This window comes from Cavia porcellus, unplaced genomic scaffold, assembly GCF_034190915.1.
Source record: "Cavia porcellus strain 051 isolate PalLab524CR breed Dunkin Hartley unplaced genomic scaffold, mCavPor4.1 scaffold_23, whole genome shotgun sequence".
Taxonomy (NCBI): Eukaryota; Metazoa; Chordata; class Mammalia; order Rodentia; family Caviidae; genus Cavia; species Cavia porcellus.
This window is the reverse complement of record NW_026947506.1, coordinates 27,823,801-27,841,750: the sequence shown is the minus strand read 5'-3', so window position 1 is coordinate 27,841,750 and position 17,950 is coordinate 27,823,801. Positions and strand designations below refer to the sequence as shown.

The 17,950-nt window shown below is 41.0% G+C and overlaps 1 protein-coding gene across 7 annotated transcripts in view; it reads right to left on the bottom strand.

The window, feature by feature from the left end:
• Elmo1 (engulfment and cell motility 1) overlaps positions 1-17,950 on the bottom strand; it is a 531,134-nt gene that overhangs the window by 220,882 nt on the left and 292,302 nt on the right. For all 7 annotated transcript variants that reach the window (XM_063233959.1, XM_063233960.1, XM_063233957.1 and 4 more), the window contains one exon: positions 15,630-15,738. In XM_063233959.1, the coding sequence (XP_063090029.1) occupies positions 15,630-15,738 (109 nt within the window). The remainder of the gene's footprint in view (positions 1-15,629; positions 15,739-17,950) is intronic.

The following is a 17,950-nucleotide window of genomic DNA, read 5'->3' as shown; positions in this document are numbered from 1 at the left end:
TAGGAATTAATGCTCAAGAAATTGAGACTTACAAGGACCTGGGCTTATCATTACTGCAATGCTATTTCTCCTCAATATTTTGTAATGAGTCTAGTCAAATTAATGATGAATTAATTGTGAAATATCAATCAGCCCTGAAATAATAGCACCATTATATATTCCTACTGGGGAAAGATAGCTTGCATATATTAAGTATAAAGAATAAAATATAAAAATAGTATAATTCTGATTTAATGCCAAAATAAGAAAGTGTGGAAATGCCCCAATCTGTCTTGGTAGTGGGACAATGGTTTTGTTTCTCTGCATCTTACATTTTTTGAGATTAAGTATTTGAAATTTGGAACTTAAAAAATGCCATGAGTGTAAACTATCTGATTCATGATCTGCTGGTAGACATCTTGGAAGGAAGTTTTTAAAGATGTATGTGGTGTGGGCCACAAATATGGTAAATGCTTAACTTTTTTAAAGATATATTATGTTAAAGTACAGATTGCCATGAATCCTCCTCAAAACATTCCCCTTCCATCATTCTTGCCACTTTTTGAAGCAGTCATGGAAGTCCTCTTTCCTGAGGATCTTTAGTGGTGCTGTCCAAGCTGCCCTGATTTCCTGAATCAATTCAAAGCTTTTATCTTTCATGGTCATTTTGACTTCAGAGGATAGCTGGCAGTCACACAGTGCCAAATGCAGTGGATACGGTGGATAAGGACACACCTTCATGGTTTTCAATTCTGCCTTTCAGTTGGATGATACTTAGTAGCAATACTCACCATAGTTTTGATTACAGTTCATCAAGATATTCATGAAAGAGGTCTTACAGAACTGCTTCAGAAAGTGTACAGAATGAAAAGTGTGTTTGAGGCAAGAGAATATTTTGAGGGGGATTCAGCTGCAATGTTTCTGTTCACTGCAAATACATTTTTAAAATGTATACATTCACTATGTATTTTGACTGCACTGGATAGTTAGAGATATGGATTCACACCATCCATGCCCTCCTCTCCACTGAGTCTGTCCCAGTATACAAACATCCTATAACTTCTTCCACCGTTAAAAAATCCCACTTGACTATAACTTGCCCTCTCACTTCCATCTTATTTTCCAGCCTCTCTGAGAAGCAAACTACTTTTAAACAGTCATTCATGCTATCTGTGGTAAGAGATCAGTTTGTTTCAATTTTTAATCTGTTGATTGGAAACACAGACTCCTGAAAAAGCAACGGAAGTACTTGAGAGCCTGCTCTGTGCTGTCCCCTCAGCCCACACTGCAACCAGCTTCCATACCTTCTGTCACGTTGTCCTCCCCTCTGTCACACTGTCCTAGCCCCCTGCTGCCCTGAGCCCATGCCATGAGAGCACCAAACACACACGCACACACGCACACCACTGTGGCTCAGGTCGTTCCTGACCTCCACACATCTAAGCTCCATGTTTAGATCTGTTCTCTGAGACAGGGAGGGTCCTCCACGTTGAACTGAAATATTCTAGATTTCTGCCCATGTTCCTAGCACTTAATTTCCCCTCTGTATTCCCAAAGCACTCTTTTTTCCTAGTCCATTTTCTTCTCTCCAGCCTCTAAATTTTGGGGTGCTTAGGACTCACTCTAGGACCTCTGATGCTTTCATTCAGTTTGTGGGATGTAACTGTTATGTATATGCTGGTAGTGCCCAAAGTTAAATCTCTAGCACAGAACACTGAGCTCCAAGACACCCACGTCTCCATGCGAGTGTCTGAAAGGCATCTCCATATCAACATAGCTGAAAAAGAGTGCCTGATCTTCAGCACCCTACCATCAATCTCTATAGTGATTCCACACTTCTGGTCATCCGTTCCTAACTGTCTTCCCGTTTTCCAACCCATACTCAATCTGTCAGTGGAAATCCCATTGTCTCTTCCTTTAACCCTACCTAATACTCTGTCTCAAGATGCCGCCCCGCCATCTTTCAACCTGTTTATCTCAAAGGAGTTTATTAACTTGCCCTCTCTTAGTCTAATCTTGTTAGGGTTTGTGTCTAGATTGCCTCCACCAAAGCCTCATGCAGTCACAAGTTGGACTTTGCAGAAATCATATGATCCAGCAATCCTGGAATTGATTCATGATGCAATGCTAGGATCAAGGGCACCAGGATTAAGTGTTAGTGTTACCCTCCCTGAGTAGCGTGAATAAGATACAAGGGTCAGAAAGAGCTCTGGTCATCCCTTGCTTACTTTGCTGCCTTCTTCCTGCCATGAGCTGTTTCTCCTCTGCGATGCCAGTCTGCCTTGCCACTCTGCCTTGGAGCCAGCGGTTACAGACTGAAACCTCTACAAACTGTGAGCTAAATAAATCCCCCCCCCGCTTTAATTTGGGGTGTTGAGTATTTTGTCTCAGCAAGGAGACAAAATTAAAACATATCTCTGTGGACCCATCCAAACAGTCTTTTACAGGCATTCATGGTTATTGGAAAGAAAGAGGTCTGTATTACAGCAAGAGAACAAGGTTATAAAGTAATGCATACAGTAGTCATTCATTTAAAAAATAAAATCACATGAAAAAACTTTTAAAATATATGCATAAAGGTAAATTCAACATCAGCCACACAAGTCATATATTTCAAGTTATATAACATCATGAGTGTGGCTCCATCTGCTGAGTGGTTCTCTTCCCACATGAAGTAAAAGCCAGGTTTGTTACAGAGGCCTACAGAGGCCAGCAGGTTCTCTCATCCATTAACCTCATTGAGGTCCTAATCAGAATTCTCCCCTGCCTTTCTCTGCCAGCACTCTGGCCTTCTGTTCTTCTTTATCTAAAACAGATACTTCTATCTCAGATCCTTGTCTTAGAAAATTCTAGTCCAGAGTCTAGCTGGAACTCTCTCATTTCATTCATATTTCTGATCAATGTTACCTCATCAGCAATCCTAAAAATCAGCATCCTACCTTTTTTCTGATTTTTCTTCATGATATTTTCACTATATGATGTGCTTTATCATTATTTATTCATCTCTAACTAAAATATATACTCCTTAGGGAAAGGATGATAGTCTGTTTTTCACTGGCAGCTTAAGACTAACAGGCTAGTTGTGCCCTTATTGCTGAGACAAATGGCACAATACCTCCAAGGTAAAAGAGAAAGATTGATTTTAACTCATACTTTTTAAAGGTTTCAATCTATAGTTGGTTGGCAGGATAGCATGGCAGAGAAGAAACAGTCCATGGCAGGGCAGGTAGGAGGCAGCAGCAGCAGTCTCCATTACCCTTTTTATTTCATTCAGGCTATAATTCACTTATATTCTATTAGTTGATGCATTCACCGCTATTGTGGGTCTTCTGACCCTTATAAACTTATTTAGCCATACTCACAGCCATATGAATCCAATCAGTAGACTGATAAACTGCACACCCTTAATCTGGTATCACTCATCCACAATCTGACCACCTCCAAAAGCTCCGTCTATGAGTGCATTAGACTTTGGGAGGACACCTAGATATAAGTTGCAGCAGTGCATTACTGACCAAATGTTCATCTTGGTGGCTTTTGCAAAATAAAAAGTCTGTGAGCAATGCAAATTTCTGCCAATAGGAAATCTTTGCTTTCAGAAATGGAATACCACTTAAATCCACACCCACAAAATGGTCATATCTATGCAATGGAATACTAGTCCACTGTGTTAGTTACTTTTCTTGCTGCTGAGACAAAATACCTGACACCCAAAGTTAAAAGAGGAAAGTTTTGTTGTTGCTCACAATTTGTAGAGGTTTCAGTTCGTAAATGGCTGGCTTGAACGCAGGGTGGTAGAGAAATAGTTGATGGTAGGCAGAAGACAGTAAGGCAGGAAGCAGCAAAATAGCGAAGCAGCAAGTGACAAACAGCAATGGTAGCCTTCTTTCTGTCACTTATATTCTATCCAGGCTACAGTCCTTTGGGAAAGGGTTAGCACTCACATCCAAGGTGGGTTTTCCCAATATCTACACCCTAGAACTATGCAAAAGCAATCAGTGGACTAGCCAACCAGTGATCGTGGCATTACATACTTAATCCTAGGAATACACACTCTAGATTCAGCCACTTCTATACACCTGTGACCATGTGCAGCTTTGGAGGGGTGCATCTAAATACAACCCTACCACCAACAATTAAAATTTAAATAAATTGCAAATGAATACATATATTGAAAGGAAAGAGGTTTGTAACTCCTCAATTGAGAAGAATCGGGTTATAAAGTAATAATATGCATGTTATTAGTTCATTTTGAAAATAAACTCAAGTAGGAAAATTCGTTAAAGGTCAGCACCGAATCTGAAGCAAAATAAATAAATAAATAAATAAATAAATAAATAAATAAAAAAAAAGAATGAATCCCAGAAGATCTTAAATTTGAAGACATTTATGACAGAGAAAAGCAGCAGAATTAAGCTGTGACCGAGGGAAGTCCAATGGGAAAATAAGCCCGTGCACCTCGGCAGGATTCATGCAGCTTCAGTAAAAAGCAATTCCTCAAACTATTAAATTGCCAATAAAAACCACGGGAGCATTAGTGCTGTGCTGCTCAGGGGCAGGTATGACTTGCAGAAATGTTAATAGGACTTGGAATTAGGCAAGATTCTTCCCAAGTTTTGGGGTTATTTAAACACGCCCGTTTCCACGAAAAGATGGGCCTGCAGTTTTAAACTTAAGCAGGCTGGGAATGTGGTTGGATGGTAGAGTATGTGCCTAGCATGATGAGGTACTGGGTTCAAATCCCAGCATCCAGAGAAAATACAAAAAATGAAGGGTGAGAATTTTTTGTCACTTTCTATATTGTTCTGGCAAAACTGAGGTTTAATTGCTCTAGAAAGACTTTTCACTGGCAATGAAGATGACACAGATTGAGTATTCCTAATCCAAACACCCAAACTGCAAACACTGTTGAGCACTGATAGGACATTAAATGTGGAGAATCCCATGCCATGGAACTTTGTTTCATGCACACAATTACCGAAAATATTGCAAAAGATTATCTTCAAACTGTGTGTGAAAGGTATATATGAAGCATAAATGAATTTCATGTTTAGACTCATTTCTCATTTCTAATTTATTGCATACATATGCAAATATTTTAAGATCCCAAAAGAGTCCCAAATCAAAAACACTTCTGGTCCCAAGAATTTCAGACAGAGATGTGTGATCTATATTCCAAAAGAGGAAAACACTCTGGGTGAAAAATAAGCACATCTTAATGAATTCTATGTCCCCAAGGGGAATGTCCTCTCAGCATGGGAGGAACAAGTTCTTTAGTCCATGCTGCTAGCTTGCTTAATCCCCAAGAGCCCCTACTAACGAGGACCAGGGGCATTTCATTAAGGCTCTTATGCAAAATCCAGTAGTCATTCTAGGCTGTACACATGCTACTCAACAGGAGATAGTGCCAAAGATCTAGAATCTACTCATTTAGTAGCTGGAGTCACGGTACTGGTGACATAGAAAGGATTCCTTATCTCATGGCAATTTTGAATCCGATCGTCCTGTGCATATTCATGATCATTAACCCCAGAAATATACACAGCAGATTGTCCAAAGGTAGTCAGTAGCTGATCCAGAAACAGAATCTGGTCTAGAGCTCCTTCCTTCCCTTAAGGCCCATTTGACCATGATGGGAATTACTATGGAAGGATGGATTCAAACTGGGGACCGGCTGGTGGTGCTCCTACATGGATTTGCATTTCACAGAAGCTCCTCTAAGTGAATGTGATGCACTGCCTGGGTCAGGAATCACCAGACTAAGTTATGCAAGACAGAAGAGCAACGGAGCTAGCGGATTTCCACTTGAACAAAATGCAAGTTATCTTCCTTACTCATTTTATGAAAAACAACATAGGAATATGCAATTATAAAGCTGAAAATAGCTTCTTTAGGTGGAAACTATGATTCATACTTCTAAAGATGCTTAGGCCACAGCTGCAATCTGTTCTTGTGACCAAAACCCTTGGAAAGCAAGATTCTGGGAAGCCACGTCGAGCCTGTTTACTGAGACCCAGAACACTGTTCTGTTACACAGCATAGATCCCAAAGGCCTCTCTGGAAGGTAGAGAGCACAGAGTGTCACACTTTCAAACAGGGGTGGAGCCAGGCTTCCCTGTCTGCTGCAGGCAGCCTGCGGCACATGGCTACTTCCAGCTCTGGTGGGTGCATACACCTGCTGGGTAGAGGTTCTTTGGAGAAGTGCTGTTCTCTGGGCCTGCTGAGCCCTCAATGGATTCCACCCAGACTGGACACTGCATCTTTTGCTGGTTAAAATTAGACCCTTTCCTAGCCCAGCAGAGAGGTGCATGGCTCTAATCCTTGCACTCTGGGAAGCTGAGGCAAGAAGATGACAAGTTCAAGGCTTGGGAAACCTAGAAAGGCCTTTCTCAAAATAAAGAAATAAAAATGGGCTGGAAATATAGCCCAGGGAAAAGGCTCTGAGTTCACTTCCCAGAACCACACAAACAAACAAATAAAAAGACTCATCTTTTATAGCAAGGAGTAGGTAAAGAGGGAAAAAAATGCAAGCCTAGAGCTGTCTAGAGAGGCAGTTGGGGGCACAATAAATTGGGAAGTCACATAACTGTGTGTTCTGAAACACAAGCTTGAAAATAGATCATTTTTTCCTCTTTGGGGAACACGCTGTATTGTTGATATTTTTAATTCAAATTAAAGGTCTCAGTGGCCCTTACCAACCAACTTATCCTGAGAAAGGGAGGATGGATGAAGAGGAGCCCTTTTAAATAACTCACATTCACTTATTTTAGAAGGAAAAAATGCTGTTTGAAAGTTTTAAGGCTAATATGCAAATTCTTAAAAATTTGTGGCATCTAAACAGGATCTTTGGGACTGACCTTGAAACAAATAGAAAGCCACTCCTTCCTAAATGCACATCATATGTGAAATACCAGAGGTCAGGATGGGCAGTGAGGTCACCGTCAGTCTAGTCCTCGAGGACCCTGTATCTGTGGGGGCGACAGGACACCAAGGAAGCAGCAGCCCACAGCTCTGCACTCGCCCCACTAGTGCTGCACCTAAAGCCTGCCCGACCTGCGTTTCTTTCTATCAATGAATTCTATGTGTCTGTGTCTTCCTGGCAAAGATAAAATAATATATGTGAATATCAGCTTCTACAGCATCTGGCGTTAATTCTGTTTTTTAATGTGACTATTTTAAGGCTGGTTTGCTGCCTTTTTTAATGATCATAAAAATGTGAACCCATTCTATCAACTTTCACATATGAAATTAAATGCCACATAGATTAATTTAGCATCAGCTAAAATTACTGTCTATGTTTTCACATGGAGTGTATCCATGTGACATGGAGCACCGACCTGCTTTCTGTTATTGAGGTCCTTTTTACTTCTCTGGCACCAGTAAATTTCTGATTGCTAGCAAATACAAAACTTTAGTAACATACACTTGCAAATACTCATCATTGTATTTGCTTTATTTTTTATTTTCCTGGAGGGCCTCCAGTCATTATCCTATTAAAATCATCTTCAAGACTTTCCTAGAAACCATCTCAGCTTTTAGGGGAAATAAGGCTAGAAACAAAAGGGGAAAAAAGTAAGTGTTAATAAGCAGTAGAAAGTATAGCAAAAGAGATAAAGTACTACAGGTATATGTTTTCACAAGAGTATGATACCCTAACACAGTGGGGTAAAGGGAGGAACTGGATAGTAACAGAAACAATGTTCCAGATGACCCTAAAGGACTTGTCTTTCCATAAAGCAGGAGGAGACCATGGGAATCTGTGTCTTTTCACCAGATGCCTTCTCTCTCTCTCTCTCTCTCTCTCTCTCTCTCTGTGTGTGTGTGTGTGTGTGTGTGTGTGTGTGTGTGTGTGTGTGTGTGTGTGTGAGGCTGGACTCCTTGTCCCATCTGTCTGTAAGCTGCTACTTCTGAGAGTCAACAAGGTGGATACTGATGGTTCTAGCCATGTATCTTTCAGAAATAACAAGGACTAAGTCCTAGAAAAAGTCTAGGATAAATGTAAATTATTTATATCCATTTGTAACAGAGAAGTGCCTGATACAGTCCCCTTTGTAAACTTGCTGCAATCATTTCCCATGCATGAAGATAAGACATTTTATTGTCACTTCAAAAATATCCACAATCTTGCCTTTTCCAACATAAACTACCATGAGCCTCAAATCCCTTGCACAGCCACTAAATGCACAGGAACTGCTGGCTTTGCTATAGGATAGATCTCAGGATCTGTGCACATTTCTGTTAAGGTTATTGCCCTACACATACAGGTTATTGCCTTACACTGTAAACCATGCAGAGTGGCACATGCCAGTAATCCCAGCACTCAGGAGGCTGAGGCAGAAGGATTGCCATGAGTTAGAGGCTACGCTGGGCTACAAAAGCAAGTTCAAGGTCAGCCTGAGCTGCACTGCGAAATCTTGTCTAAATAAATAAATAAATATAGCATTATAGAGTTAAAAAATATTCCCCTCCTGTTTCTCAAATAAGAATGTTGCTGCTATTGATGATGGTGTCCTCATATTGTAGTTATGGACACCACGGAGCAAGACAAAGCCTAACCAACTTGACAGTCTGGTTCTGCGTGCATAACCCACGCCTAAAATTTCCCTTTCTCAAAGCACCACCACCACAAATCCTGCCACTGGATCTTCATCTTAAACAAACATCTCAAAATTATTCTTATAGTCTCTCTTAAGACAATTGTAGTTTGGGACCAAAGCACATATACATCTCTAAAGCCAAACCCGGGATTCAGAACATTTATTTTGTCCTCGTTTATTATTTCAAAAGTTGAAATAGAGCCTAACAGTAGAAGTACCATATGAAAACACAAGGTAGAATCAAGGTCTGAGGCCCTTCAGTTTTTCAATCTAGTATTCTATCAGAGTACCACTCTAGTATTAGAACAAAAAAGGTTCTTAAGAGGTTTAATTGTTAAAAGCTAATCTTCTCGAGGTTTCTCTGGCCCGAATGTTCTGACTACAAATGAAAGTGATGGATGCTTTTCCTCTGTGTACCAAAGCACCAGCCTCCCAGAGCTAAGTGTCTAGTCTAATTGCTGCCACACTCCAAAGAGTCCTTCAGCTTGCTCATCTGTGTTATTTTTATTTGCTAAAGCAGAGGTGTCTGGGTGATAAATGGTACGAGGTACTTCACTCAGCACCACCAGTGTGTTATAACATCGCCATGGAGAGACAAAGTAAGGAAGTGAGGAGCATTTTCCTAGCACAGGAGGCGTGCTTCATTCCTCTTTTCTTCAAACAGAGAAGTAGTTATTAAATTTTAATCAAATTACAAATGATCAAACAGCAAAGATGGCAAAACTGTTTCAGAGACGTATGAAGGCTTCCGTCACAAAGGTACCTCCTTTCTGTCCTTCAAAATGTGCCAAAAGCATAATTGAAGGAGAAGTAGCCTTCTGCTAAAAGGAAAGTAATATAGTAAGTCCCCGCACCTTAGTGATGAAAAAGAAATGCATTATAATCAAATCCCAATTTCCATGTTTCTGCCACCTTTGATATGGCTACATTAAAAAAAAATACTGTATTTCCCGAGTTTCAGGCAGAGACAAAATGACAGAGGGCTGTAATCTGACTTCAATTTGTTATAGTTTTCTGCATTGGTAAGGCAAATATAAAAAGAATTTTTAAAGCATAGAAGAAAATCAAGAGTTCCTGGTCTGTAGCTATTTCCTGCGTTTTAACCAAGCCTGCATTTTCTTTAGCTGTCATTAGCTTTCTGTAGTCACCTGGTAAGGGGAGGTTGTCTTCACCTGCAGTCTAGGAAGTGGGTCATGATTGGTCTGGTCCCTGGAGACCACACTGACCATGTCACTGTCTAGGACAGGCACAGCCACGCCTGGGTGTCAGTCAATGCCATGTGAGAAGAAGTGTGTGGGATGACTTCCGAAAGCATTTCCATACCCCTAAAACGGACCCACAGGAAGAGTCTGCCACTGGGTCCTCTGTACCATGGGACAGTAGCCGCCATTTTGCTACCAGTAGAACAGAAATGGAAAGAATATGGGTCCTCATGACATCACTGGGAAGTTAATCTTAACCCTGGATTTAGATACTAAATTAGGATTTCAATTATTTGCAGCTGAATTATCCTAGCTGTTCCATTATAGATCTGGGCTTATTCAAGGTCAGCTTGTCCCTGCTTCTGGCCCAATACATTATCATGTTCACAATTTTATGACCACACCCAGAAAACATAATCCAATTCTTAAGTTCTGTGCCCCTATCTGAAGCATTCCGTGTTCACATTAAAATCCTTCTATTGCTTTTCATGGCCTGTAAACACCAGTCCAAACTCATCTGCTCAACAAATACCTATGACCCGATATTTGGTTCCATAACCAGCATCTTTTCCTCTTGCTTACTCCTGTGAACCTTCTCTTTTATCTGATTTTTGCTTATTTGTTTGTTTGACGCGCTGAAGATGGACTCTAAGGTTTTGGACATGCTAAGGGAGTGTTCTACCATTAAGCAAAACTTGCAGCCTGAAGCCTCTGCTTTAAATACATAATACTAGAATTCTCTATAGGCCTCAGATCTTTGTACTTACAGTTTCTCACTGACTGCAGTTCTCAGTAGCAGCTCTAACCATCCCCGCAGCCATGACAGCCTGGTTATTCCTCTCGTCACTGTTGTGATTCTACATATATTCCACGGCTCTCCCTTCCCTATCCTGCTCAGTTCCCCAGGAAGAAAACAAAACAAACATTGCCTCCTAGAGACATTAGTATAACTTCAGTGTAAAGTTACAAATACTAAAAGGGTTTTTATAATCATCTATGTACTCGAAGGATTATTCAGTTACCTATGCAAACCGCTTAAAGCTAGAGGATGCGCTTAAAGTCATGTCATCTGTGATCAGTAAGAGCAGACTCATAGAGAAGCTGCCCTGCGTTTACTAAATGAGACCAAGAAAGAGTGTCAGAGCGAGAGAGAGTGAAATAGATGGACTCCAGAGATAGAACTCTACCTAACACTAGAATGCAACTGAGTACAGTCCTACACAGTCAGATAATAAGTAATTAACCTATCTGATTAAAAAAATCAAGTTTCCTGTCAATAATTTATTACTTCTTATTACTTCTCCTGGGACAAATGCTGTAATAATATCTACCATGTTTTTTTGCCCCATGCAGGAGCTGGCACCTTCTTTAGGACTTCTTATATGTAATGAGCTCCCTGGTTTCATCTACCCTATGCTTTGTGCATCTATAAGGAGACCACCCTGCCTTCCTCCACCCTCACCAATGCCATCCTGGCAAATCCATCTCCCCTTGGGAAGACCTGCTTTTCCTCTTCAGTCCCATTCTTGTAACTAGAGCTGCCAATTATACAACCCTGGCTCTGAGAACATGTGACCACACCCAACCTAGAAGTCCTCTCTGTGATTTTTAAAACTGCAACCGAGGGAAACATGGTTTACTCTTAAGAAAATCTCAAAGAGAAAGCAGGTTAAAAGGAATACAGTTGTTCCTTGGTATCTGGGAGATAGGTTTCAGAATCGCTAGGGGATATCAAAACCCTCAGATGCTCAAATCCCTTATAAAAATGACACAGTTTGCATATAATCATATAGCTGTTTATACTTTTAAGTGTCTTTACTTATAATATCTACTACAATGGCGGGACCATGCAAATTGCTATTATACTGCATTATTTAGAGAATGACAACAAATATTTTATATACCATCAGTAAAAATACAGTTTTTCAAATATTTTGATCCATAGTTATTGACTGAATTTGATCCATGCATACAGAAGGATAGCTAAATGAAATTTTAGCCAATAAGTAGAGTGATAAAATAAGGGACATTGTACCAGGTCCGTTTCTGCCACCACTTAAATGGGAGCCTTCTCCTCTCTACCTCTCTGAACCAACACTCATTGGCTCTTGGATAATGAGATTGTGTCTTTTGAAAAACAAAACAAATGAATGAACACCACCTCTTCCAACTAAGACAACATGTACTATCTTATTTGAGACATCATATACAGGTATTACCTTATTTTAGTGATAAGTAGCAGGATGATCAGGATAGAGGAAACACACGATCAAAGCATGCACGAAGCAGCTGAGCTGTCACTCAAAGAAGGCCATTCAAATTGCAAGAATGTCACCACACTGCTTTCCTACCGCTTTCCATGCTGTTCTTCCCTTAACATCCTCAACACCAGTTCAGTGAGTCCAGTGACCTCATGAAATACACAAGCCCAGTTCAAATCCTTCCTTCATGAATCAACAGTGATTCTATTGACCTTGGTGGCCTCCTGGTGGGGAGGTGTACAGACCACAATTAAATACCCTTGATGAAGAGCTTTGAGAATACAAATAGACATTATTTGGGACTACACTATTAGGAACAAAATTGGCTTCTTGCAAAGTCAATAAATGAGAAGCAGGAAAGAATGCTTTTAAAAAAATAATCTAAGAAAAGCATATAATTATTTAGTACCAGCAACTTAATCGAACATTAATATGTTTGCTTTTGACACCAAAATATAATTGGTATTTCAGAATTAGGCTTCCTCAAGAGACCTAAAATTGAAATACAGAAACCATTTGTAGGAAATGGTTTCTAGTTTCATAAACATCCTTTTTTATCCCCAACCAAATCAATTAGATTTTTAATTGAGTACTTCTTTGGTCTCAGCATCTGTTTATAGAGCTAAAATGACCATGATTTTTAAGGTAAATTATTAACACACATCTGAGAAGTGCTCAGAACCATAAACTTACAAATGCAGAAACCAGATGCATATAAACCAAAAGAAGATTGATTTGGGTGTGAAACTAATTTTCCTGGGAAGAAAAACAGATATTTCTTTTACCATAAGGGTGGATTCCGATTTGTTTTTCATATTAGTAACTTATTTAATATGGCGGTGGGTGAAAAGCAATCCATTAAAAAAGCAATTTCCCTCTTACTATGGGGCATTTTATCATTTGATGTCTAGCATTCAATCAGAATGGAGCAATCCTTTAATATTTCATGAGTGGAAAACAGCTCATTTCAGAATGTAGGGCCCAGAAACGTGATAGTTTTCTGTAATCTTTGAAAAATGTCCAGAATGGCCTTTACAGCAATGGGTCAAACTGGAAAAGTAAATTTAAAGTCATTAAAACATTGAGGAAATTATGCTTTAACACATATAATGGGAAATTACTAACATTAGAAGAAATTCCAACTGATGGTACCAAGTATCAGTTCTGGGCTCATTCTTCCATGCTCTGATGTCTGAGAAGCATTTAGAAGTTCCTGGGAAACTAGGAGCCAATCTAGTTCAAGGGTCCATCACGGTCCTTGGCATATCTTAAGTCCTCAGTAGATCTCTTGGGACAAGTGGAGAAATGTGCTTGCTGCTGCAGGTGAAGGGGAGCTGCCTTGACTGTGTCACATCCCAGGTGATCAAGTCCAACTTCCCTGCTGAGACCACTTGTGCACAGGCTGTGGGAGCTGAGGCAGACTCCCAGGGCCTTCTCTCCATCAGAAGATGGGACAAGGAATTGTCCACAGTGCAGGAGGAGCATCTGACTCACCTCCAAGGACCGGTGATGTATTTGCCTTCATCTCCAGCCCATTACCACTGCCCACAGGCATGGGGTTCCAGTCTGCTTTCCTAAGTGACTACCAAGTCCTCAAATGGCTGGAAAAGTGGCAGGGATCAGGTGGTCCTCTAGCTGCACCAGCCAGCTCCAAGCACAGAGCTCGCACTCACCTGAAGAAGATGAGCGCTCAGAGTCCAGCCACCTCAGATGGGCCCTCCCCAACCATCAGGCCTCACAAAAGAAGTCTGCACAGATCCTTCCTGCCCATATTATGGATGTGTTTTCCAAGCCAGTCCCATTCCCAATTCCAGGCTAAATATTTTCTAGCCCCCTGGGGTTCTTCTTACTGCTATCTCTTAAGGTCCAGCTAGAAAATGAAAGCTACTACTCAATACCTTAAAACTAACCATCCATTTCTGGATGTTCTACAGCAGGAAAATGGGGACTTGCAGAAGCAGGGTGAAATTGGTAATATATCCAGGGACATAGCCATCCTAAGAGGCAGAGACAGAACCAGCTGCCCTTCCTGCTGACATTCTCCCTGTCCAACACCATGATCACTTTGCTGGGTTACTGTGCATGTGACAGGCACATTTTCACTGGGCAATGGAGGAGAGAAGAAAGCTGGGTATGGATGTGACAGCACACAGGACATCCCTCCTGCTGCCCTTAAAATGTGAGTAAACAGTCAAAATGCTGCTGGAGAGGATGGCAAAGGACGGGACAATGACCCAGGCCCAGAAATATCCATCCAAGAATACATGACTGTTCTTCAGTGTCTAAAAAGTTCTCAAGGCCTTGAAATGCTTTTCAGCAAGCGGCTTTCAACAATTCCTCCCAAGAAACTGAGATAAACATAAACAGTCATAGTCATCAGATGGGGAACTTCAGTAGGATCTGTTTGATTTAAAGATTACATTTGTTTGTTTGATTAAAGATTTGAACTGGGTACCAAGCAAGCCATAATGCAGCCTGAAATCTTACCAACTTAGCTTTAATTAGGGAGTGAGATGGAGAACTCATGGCAAAGGTCCGAATAAACCAAAGTCTTCACATTCGGGGAGCAGTACCTGAGATCTGATGAACACAGAACCCTCCAGGCTTGGCTGCCACCATCCCTACACAAATATTCCCTGGTGGGGGTCAGAAGCCATGAGCTTTCATGGCATTTCCATATCACATCAGCTTCTCTCCCCAACTTGTCTGCAGTGGAGGCTGAAACAGTCCCCTCCTTGCTCAAATAGGCTCCAATTCTTAGTGCATTCTTCACTCAGTACTAAATTTTCTATTTTATCTCAGCAGCACCCACACTCGGTTCCACATGTTAATAAAACATAACCCCTTTTTCCAATTTAATCATCAGATTCCTTCCATTAATCATTCCAGCCCATTCTTTTTAGCTTGCAGGCAGGTGGCTGTATATTTATGCTTTCACAATAACACCAAACACCACAATGTGTTCCTGATATAAAGAGTCCTCTCTGGTGCTCAGGATATGAAGCCTATGAAGAGAGATTTACATGCGTGTCAACTCACTAGACACGGGATGGAGGAGAAATCAGCTACCTGCAGGAGATTCAGGGCTGGCAATGACAGCAGGAAGAGGTTAAATCATGCTCACCTTCACGCCAATGAGCCAAAGGGAAGAAAATGATCATCTCCTCTTTTCCTCTATGTCCCTTCATAAATTTTACAATATAAATGAGAAAAGGAGTCATAAGCATATCACGGATCATATTTTTCATTTTGAGCTACCAAATTTCTTCTCCCTTAGAGAAAGTATTCCACACAGTAGAAACACTCGGAGCAAGCGAATTTCATTAAAGTATTCGATTTTTCTTCATAGAGAAAAATCACTTTGAAAGAAAGAACATGATCTACTAGCAGCTTATGAACTGGAATTTCAAAAAAAGAAATCCACAAATTGTTTTCCTAACTGGCAGCAAGGCTCCTTTTCATAGTATTTGAAACTCAGCTGTGATACCTCCATGGTGATGTCTGGGTGAAATCCTTGTGCAAGCCTGGGGCTCATCTCTGAAGCCCAGAGATGGCCAAGCTTCACACCCACATGGGGACAATGTACTTACGCAGCTCGCCCACTTTCAGGATCTCACACAGCATCTTGGTCAGCTCTATGCTGCTGCGGCCAAAGGGACATTCATGCTTGTCTTCTCGGCTACTGTTCTCAAGCACAATCTGCCGAGGACAAGGGAAGAGGTCAGAGAAGGAATTCAGTGGCTGGGAATATTAAAAAAATATTAAAAAGCTGCAGCCTAGTAGATAAATTCGGAGACCTTCTCTCATCCCCAAATTAAGATTCTTGGGCCCAAGATAAAATTGTACACAGAGTGGACGGGACCCTGCATTCTCATGTTTTCCAAATCTCCTCCAACTCCCTCTGAGGTGCAAGAGGGTACTTTGCTTGTTGGTTTCAATTTATACTGAAGTATCTGCAGAGGATGTTTCAAAAGGTTTACTAAAGACATTTTACTTTAGTAACAAAACTATTCTCATGTTCTCTCAGCTCTATTTTTCCTTAGATAGGAACTCTGTGACTTCATCTCCCACATTTCAATTGTATATTTCCTACAGAAGTTTCCATGTTTTTGCAAGATTTCACCTCTGGCATCAGCTGGCTGAACTACAACTGGGAGACATGTGACCCATACTAAACCAATCAGAGTTCTTCACTGAGACAACCTGAACTAATCAGAGTCTTCCCCTGACACAACCTGGACCAATGAGAATCCTCCCCTAAGACATCACCTCCTAAAGAGGAAAAGTTGCCCAACTATGCTGACCTACTTGTGGGTTATAAGCAGAGGAGTAATCTGCAGTTTGGCCTATAAAATATGCAAATGAAGCCAACACACAAAGAATCAGAGACAAGAGGCTTTGAGGGTCCCAGGAGGAGTTGGGTCTTGGTTCCATTTGTACCTGCAGCACAGCTCCTTCTCCATCCTCGTGCTTTGTCAGTTCTCTCCTTCCTCTGAAAATGCTTTGTTGCATCTGAGAAATTCTCTTTCCTTTGGCTAGTTTGAGCTGCTCCCTCCTCTTAAAACTAAGGGAATCATTCTGCACGACAGCAGACAACAAAACTGGATTGAACAGTCCCTGGGGAGGCTGCTGACTTCACAAAAGAAACAGTTTATTCCTGCCAGAAGCTACATCTACAATTTTTTTCCAGGAAACACACTGCCCCTCAGCAGAGTCTCCATTTCTGAACACTTGCTTCCCAATAGTATCTGCAGTGACACTATACAGTGATCCTGTTGTGGTTTGCCACGGTTTGGCTATGGATTGAGCGTCCCCGCCCCACACCAAGGTTTCATGTGTGGAAATTTAATCTCTACTGTGAAGTATGAGACGTTAGAAAATTCCTGTCACCATGGTGTTGAGAGATGGAGCTATCAGGAAGTGACAAGGATTGAATAAGACCATCTGGGTGGAGGCACCAAATTGAATCCTAGAGATGAGAAAGGCACCAGAGGAAATATTATTGTGTACTCCTGGCTCATGATGTCTTGTTTCCCTTCAGGCCTCTGTCGGCAAAAATGTCATCACCACATCACGCATTTCCACTTGGGGATGCTCCTCCTAACCGTCCTGGTTACCCAGCCACCTTCACCTGCATGCTCAGCCCCATGCATGGGGCAGACCACTTGGCCTTGGGAGAATCTCAGGAGTTGGTGAATTCTCCCATTTTGTAGGATTTTTCAACATTTACAACATAAGCTCCCATAAAGAATTAGACATTGAATGTCATCATGAACATTGCCTTTAATGTCCTTGGGATTTTGGACAAAAATGTTTCCTTAAAATCTCAGGTAATGGGCTTTATGGGTTGTTTGGTTCTTCTGGGGGAAAGCTAACTGAAAGTGACAATTAAATCTCTGCTTGGCATGATTTACAAACTGACTTGACAGATATGTTATCATGTGATCGAGCATGGCCAGGGCCCTAAAGTCCTCATTCCCTCTTTTCTGTCCCTAGGGAGGAACTCTTGTTACGGAGCAGGAATAGAGAATAACAAAATTCCTATCCATCAGTGCGTTTTGTTTCTCTTTTTAAAAATTTTGTATCTGAGACAGCCAGAACAAAGGAGCAAATGTGAATCTCTTGATGATGGGGAAAGAAACTGGGAAAAACAGCAAGAAGACAGCACATAAAGAAAAGATAGCAGACAGGTAGTTTTCAGCCAGCCCTGGGCTCCAGCTCCCAGCGAGCACATTCTGTTGTATTTCACATTAACATTCTATTAACATTTCATGAGCACATCAATATTTAATGAGGATGGGATCTGCATACACTGTAGGTAGAATTACTGCAGCCAATAAATGTTCACAAAGCATTTCCAAGCCACAGTTTATTAGCAAGCACTAAATTAAGTAGTAATTTAAGTAATCAA